Consider the following 6986-nt stretch of genomic DNA (forward strand, 5'->3'; position numbering starts at 1 on the left):
TGTAATAAAAATAAATTATTTAAAAAATTATATTAGTTGGACAGTAATTTAGCTTTCAATAATGTTATAAATATCTATAGGCCAGTTACAGAGATGGTTTAAAATGTAGCACCTGTTTGCAAATTAGGTAAACAGTATTTTAAATTGCTGCATGACATTAACTGTGAGAAATAAAACCACAATAATTTAAAAAATATTTTGTGAAAAATAAGGCATAATTTCACACACATATAACATGTACAGCTAGATAGACATTGATTCATACTAAGGGTGCAAGGTATTTAAAAGTCTAGGTCAAAGATGATGATCGTGAAGTCTATCTTCATGAGTCACCAAAGAAATTCTTGACTAAATGATAGAAAAATAGAAAGATTTTTTGCTTTACAGTCCCCTTTATAGATGTGCCTAGGAAATACTAGCTGTTTTTATGGCTATTTTGAAGTTAAGATCACACTTCGCCTTCCTTGACAGAGAGGGAGATCATACTTTGTAAAAAATAGTTTTTAAAACCTTTGTTCTGTTCACAAAAGAATTTTATGCATTCTATTTATTTTATTAATGTTTGAAAATATAGCAATTATAGAGATGAAAATAAAACCCTTCAAAATTGAGCCATCCCCCCAAATAATGACTGTTTACATTGAGTATCTGCAGGCTCCATTCCACCAAATGCTTTCCACCGAGGACGCCTACTGCTTCTGGACAGTAGGTGAGCAGTTACCTTTGGAGAAAACACCACGTAGTAGCCGGTGCCCTTAGCTCTGCAGGTCAGTTTGCACACGTCCCCCGGTAGGACGCCGGCATATTTGGGAACCCATTCCACAAATGTCTTGACTCCTTTCGCGTCAGACTGATATCCATTTTTGGCCTCACATTGCTCGTGACGAAAAGATTTACCTAAGAACGAACACGTCACATTATTACTCTACTGTTCTACAACTTACGTAAATTCTTGTGCATTTAAATAATTATTTTTAAGAAGATGTTAACTTTCTTTCAGAGCCTCTCTACACACGAGTGTTGAAAGATTTTATCTCTACACAGAGTTGAAAATAGCAGTTATTTTCTTTCGACTCCTTGAATACTAAATTATTTATGGTAATAATTTAAAACCACTCATGTATTTGTTACTGATTTGCACGCTGGCGGAACCGTGCGGTTCCGGATTGATAGGCTAGTTCTCTAGCCTCTCCTATTTATTACTGCTGGAATGCAAATTACACGGGATGTGTGGTGGTTGCTGACCCCTGGGAGCAGCGTACCGTTGGCAGGACAGGGCGCGACACTGCAAGACCGGTAGATGGCCCTCTTTCCCGTGCAGTAGCGGCCACTGTTTCTGGGTGCTGGGTTATTGCAGTGTCGATAAGCAAACTGCACTCCTCCCCCACAGGAGCGGGAACACTGGCCCCAGGACCCCCAGGACCCCCAGTTGCCATGACTTGATGTCTGAAATAGAAAATAAAAGATATTTTAACTTAGAAGGGAGGAAAACATTCAAAATGTGCATTAGGAAATCACTTGCATTCAATGACAGCAGAAACTCCATCCCAGATAGAGTTGAGTTTAACATGGTCAAAGGTATTGAATGTTCTGTAATTACAATGTGTTTCCAGTTCTAGGCAATTTGTCTCTTCTGCTTCCCACACCCCATCCCCTCACTGAGGTTCTGAGCGCTTCACCTTAAGGACGTAGCGCTCTGCAAGAGTTACCTTCTGGTGTCTCTGGGCCACTTCGAATTCTCTTCTGATATTGTACATTTCTGTTAATAACCACTGAACCATAGTTAATGTTTTGTCCACTCTGATCTTACATCTTTAACAAAATGTATGACGCAAGGTTTTGCATGGCACCGGACATTAGTCAATCGTGCTTGGATCTTTTCTCCCTCCTTAGCGCTGAGGATCTGCAGCACCTTTGTTGACATCATACATCCTGCCTGTGACAGACTCTCTGCCACATGCATAAACCTATTCGACCTGGGTTTGGCTTGACATCTAATTAGATTAGAGTGTCACTTCCCTATCCGCCCCCCGAGAGGAAATGTGACAGATACTTAGGTACACCCAGGCCACATGCACACTGCACGCAGGAAGCGAAGAGCCCTGAAGTGGTACCCCAGGTTTATTACTCCAGAAACACTGCAACAGGAAGCTGAGAGACTCCAAAAGGAAGGATGCTGTAGACTCCGTTGCTGAGGGAACGCCTGAAGGAGGTCTGACTGCCTGTGTCGGGTGTCTGAGAAGGCTTGGCTGTGTGACAGTCTCGAAAGACAGAAGAAACAAGTGTATGGCAACACTTTTCTAGGGACTTTGGAAATCTCGTGAGAGCGAATGGATGCTTTGCTTGGGCCTTAACATTGAGGTGACAGTCGCTGACCTGAGAGTGGACCATATGGGGAGGGCGGAGGTATTTCCTTGGAGCAGGCATAGGTTACTGGAGCTTCTAAAGTTAGAGGAACTTGCTGTGAGGGGGAAAACATGACTATTTTGGAGCTTTCTCAGTATGCATAAGGACCATGTGTCAGTTCTACTGCTATTTACTCACTGAATTTAAATAAATGTATTCGGGTAACCTTAGTAAGAGAAGTTTGAAAATAAAGTTCCAAAAAGTGAGCCCTACTCGGGGTCTCAAGGAGACAGAATCTGAGCACCTACGATCTCCATGTCCTCGACTCCTGACGACTGGGAATGACTCCTGTGCTGAAAGGAAGGAGCAGTAAAAAGATCTCCCAAGAAAAAATATTTTAACTAGGAAATAAAGCCTTCTGGTGACAGTCCCCACACATGTCACAGGAATGTACTTCAGGTCTTGGGTTTCCAGGCATTGCGTGACAAGGAAATCACTTACTGAATAATATTTTTTCTTGGTTTTGTCCACACACTTGCCCTGCAGGCAAATCCTCCCTTTCCCACATGGTGTCCCTTCCACAGCTGGCAGCTTCTTGGTGAGACACACCATCTGGCCCTGGCGCACCACAGCACACCACAGGCGGGCGCAGACGTCCATGCCAGGACACACCGAGTACTCAGGCCCAAATGTCAGGTTGCACTGCTGGGTGGCATCGTAGGTCTGTCCTGGGAGTTCTTCAGGGCCCAGGATCTGCTTGCGAGGTAGGTCTAGCAAACAGTTACCTAAAAGAAAAAACAAGGTTGATCACTGTTCTGTGTTTAGACTTCAAACCGCTGAAATCATGGATCTAAAAAATGAAAGACTCCAGCCAGTGTCGAAGCCTGAGGCACCCACAGGTGCCAGTGTGAAGCTCGGGGGAGGGGCTCTGTGGGCGACGAGGCTGGGTGCCTCCTTGTGCTCACCAATACCCAACTTCCTCCAGGATTTTCAGCGCGTGGTGGACTCTGGGGTATCTATAATAATGGCACTGGTACGAGTAAATAAAAATGTTTTATAACGATTAGTTGTAAAAACAGCCATTGTGCTGAGAGACTAAAAAAAAAAAAATTGAGACAGACCTAGAGGAAATAAGATAATGGACATAACAACAACGACAAATAATAATAATAATATTTACAACATTGACAAACAGAGTTTGTCCTTGGTGCTCTATTTATATATATCTCACTCTCCATTTCCAACTTGCCTCTTCTTCATGTGCCTGCCATGTCCCCTTTCTATTAATTCCATGAATAATAACAAGGTGACACCTCATTCATTCTTGCATTCACTCAAAACAATGATAACTTGATATTATGCCTGCTATATCTGGTTAGCACCTACGATGTCCTCACAAAATTACTAGATATTGGGAAAACAGAACAATGACCCTGACCCACCCTTAAGTTCTTCCTATAAAGTGAAGGAAAGAAACTAAATAAAGTATTTCTCTCAGATTGATAAGAATTTTAATAAAGAGCTTTTAAGAGTCACCGAATAAAGGAGCAATGGGAGAAGAAAATAAATAATCTTTGGTAATTTGGGCCAGGGCCCATCTTTGTAGTCCTCCTTTCTCTTTCCTTTGTGTCAGTTACATAATGCAATGAGTATTTGCTGGGTATTTGGAATGTGTCTGCCCCCAGCACGTCGGTGCTCTCCTTGCAGGGTGGAATGGGGAGTGTGTAGGGATGTGGGAATCAACAGAAGCCGGCACCCACATGGATGATGCCAATTCAGAAGCTCAAACGTGCCTCACCTCCCCGCAAAAATCTTCCTTAAGGATACCTGCTCAGTGAGTTAAGGTCGTAAATTTTCAGTTTCTATGTGTTTTTACTCGATTTTAGGATTTACCTACTGATTATTAATAGTGTTTAAATAACAAATATTTGTTACACATTTGTGCTATTCTCAGTTCTTTAAATGTACTGGCTTATTACATCCTCACAAGAACGCCACAAAGCAGATCCGATTGTTTTCTTAATTTTACAGCAAACTGAAACACAGGAAACTGAGGAACATAAAGAGACATCATTAACCCAAGATCACAAAGCTATTAGGTTTTGTGCTCAGAGCCTGCCCTCCTCATCATATACCATCTCGACTCTGCTAGCATGTGGGTAGATTTCTTGTTTTTTTTTTTGCTGAAAGGCAAGTGTCTGTAGTGATCCTTTAAATGGTGGATATCGTGCCAAATAGTAGAAACACCTGGTCTCAAGTCTAATTCTGGCAAAACACTAAATAGCTGAGTGTTCTTGGCCAAGTTTGTTAACCTCTCCCTAATTTATTTTCAAGCTCTGTGAATGTTTCTTTTCTCACTGTCATGCTGTAAGTGTAAAATTACCTAACAAAGATATGAGGTGACCAGAAAAATATGAAACAAAGATAGTTACTACTACGCCCAACGTAGTTAACAATGATGCAAATGTCTTTACAATTACTACATTCAAGTTTTCTTCAAAGTGAATACCTTAGAATTTGTCAATCTGTGATGAAGGCATTATATGAAAATGAATAAAGAGCAAAGTTCCTATTTAAATTCTGAGCCAGAACGTTTGAAGAGGTAAAGCTTCTTAAGGCAAGCCAGAAAAAGCATTAAAAATAAGTATCCAGCCAAAGAGAACTTTGTTAAAAGAAACAGCAAGTTAAAAGAAAAACATCAACATCAAGTCAATAGCAAAGAATGATAGTAAAACCTCACTAAGCTTTGTTTGGAAGACAGAGTAAGATTAGGCAATTCAGAACCCCATAAAAAAGAGCATCATGTAAACAAGGGAACACTCAACAGACTGCTGATGTTAGAAGACTGTCAAGGAATCTCTGAGACACCAAGAATGCTTTCCAATTCTTCAGAAGTGCTCTTTTAAGAAAACTTTTTTTATTCTACTAAAAAGCACAGATCATAAGACTGGGGAACTAAATATTAGCTGGGAAGTCTTTCCACGTGTGGGTGCTTGTGGAATGGGTATACCTGGTTAATCTCCAGCCACAAGTCACCACCTCTCTCCATGGATGCGTAACCACCAACATCCTTTCTACCTTAGTAGTAGATGATAAGGGAAAAGAAATGTATAACACAAATGATTTGAAATCAGCTTATGAAAAGGGAGACTTCAAGAGGTGGCATCTCTTTATGCAGCTTAATACCACAGTATGTTTTAAAAAAGAGTAACACATTTGCTTTGCTATTAAAAATATGATATTCCGGTTGTATGGTTTTCCCTCAGAGGTCACCTGGAGATGACCTTTTCCTTTATTTTAAAATAAAATAATTCATTTCAGAATTGCCATTCATGTGTTATTCCAATGTTCTCAACATTAGGATTTGTTGCTGCATTAGTTTCTTTTTACCCTGAAATATATAGTCTATCTATTTCATTTTCTTGTCAAATTATCCTTTTGCTATAAAATAGGTACAGATATCACTACCAAATGGCAGACGAACACCACAGAACAATAAAAACAATCAATAAAGAGCCTTATTCTGAATCTCTCAGTATAAAATATTTACAAATCTCAGTAATAATGGATTGAATATAGGTTTTCCATTTTTAAAAACGTGTGCATTTGGGGGGAGGCGGTGGAAGAGGAAATTAATCAGTGTCTTACTTAGTATGATTTATGTTGATCTCTATAAGTGCCCGTCTACTGCTGACTCTTCTTACGCTGTTCCACTTTTATTCTCAACCACTCCTTCATACCCGCTTCACATGGTTTTTAATTTACCCTAGTCTGCAATCCCACATGCGCCTTGCTGCCAACATCTTGTCTGTTCGTTCTGTTCCACCGACTGCCAAGTTGCTTTTTTCCTTTTTCTCTCCCTTTTCTCTCTCCCTCCTTTCCTTTCTTCCTTCCTTCCTTTTGTTTTAACATTTGGCACAAATAAATCGATGGTTTCTAAAAAAGAGACAATAGAAACGCATGCATATTGCATATTTGTTTTTACTCTCCGTATTAAATTAAATGGGACAAGTAAGGTGAAAAATTACAAAGTAAAATGCAGTAGTTGGCGATGGACAAATAAAGGAAAGGATGGTCCCTCCACGGACACAAGGTACACCAAGGCGTGATGGAAAGTATGCACGCCTCCAGGAAATGGAACAGAAAAACCTTTGTTTTTTTAATATCTGACTTCCAGCACTGTTTGTCTTTCATATTAATCATTAATGGAAATTAGTGAATTGACATTGGTTGTTCTTTATTCTTTCCATCCTGCCCTCCCCCCCGCCCCCACCCATTTCTAGCACTGAAGTTATTTCTGTCTTCTATTCCTTGTCAGTATACAGGTAAGAAATTAACTTTTGGCCCAAATATCCATAGCCTAGGAGAAATCAATTAATATTCTTCCTGAAATTTATTCAAAGGAGCCTAAAAAATACTGCAAACTCTTCTCTTTTACTTCCTATTATCATCTCCCTGACTCTGCAACTCTTCTTTTAGTCTTTATTCGAATGTCTAACATTAAATGAGAAACTGATGATATTAGATACAGAGAATAAAAACTGATGGTTGCCAGATGGGAGAGGAAGTTGGGGGGGCTGGATGAAAAAGCTGAAGGATTAAGATGTGCAAATTGGTAGTTACAAAATAGTCATGGGGAT

At 40.1% G+C, this 6986-nt stretch overlaps 1 protein-coding gene across 1 annotated transcript in view; it reads right to left on the reverse strand.

The window, feature by feature from the left end:
* ADAMTS5 (ADAM metallopeptidase with thrombospondin type 1 motif 5) overlaps nt 1-6986 on the reverse strand; it is a gene marked incomplete at its 5' end in the record, with an annotated part of 44508 nt that overhangs the window by 10861 nt on the left and 26661 nt on the right. The window contains 3 exons of the mRNA XM_006908285.3: nt 722-897; nt 1263-1446; nt 2848-3131. Coding sequence (XP_006908347.1) covers nt 722-897; nt 1263-1446; nt 2848-3131 — 644 coding nt within the window. The remainder of the gene's footprint in view (nt 1-721; nt 898-1262; nt 1447-2847; nt 3132-6986) is intronic.

The sequence above is a fragment of the Pteropus alecto genome, unplaced genomic scaffold, assembly GCF_000325575.1.
Source record: "Pteropus alecto unplaced genomic scaffold, ASM32557v1 scaffold81, whole genome shotgun sequence".
NCBI classification, from domain to species: domain Eukaryota; kingdom Metazoa; phylum Chordata; class Mammalia; order Chiroptera; family Pteropodidae; genus Pteropus; species Pteropus alecto.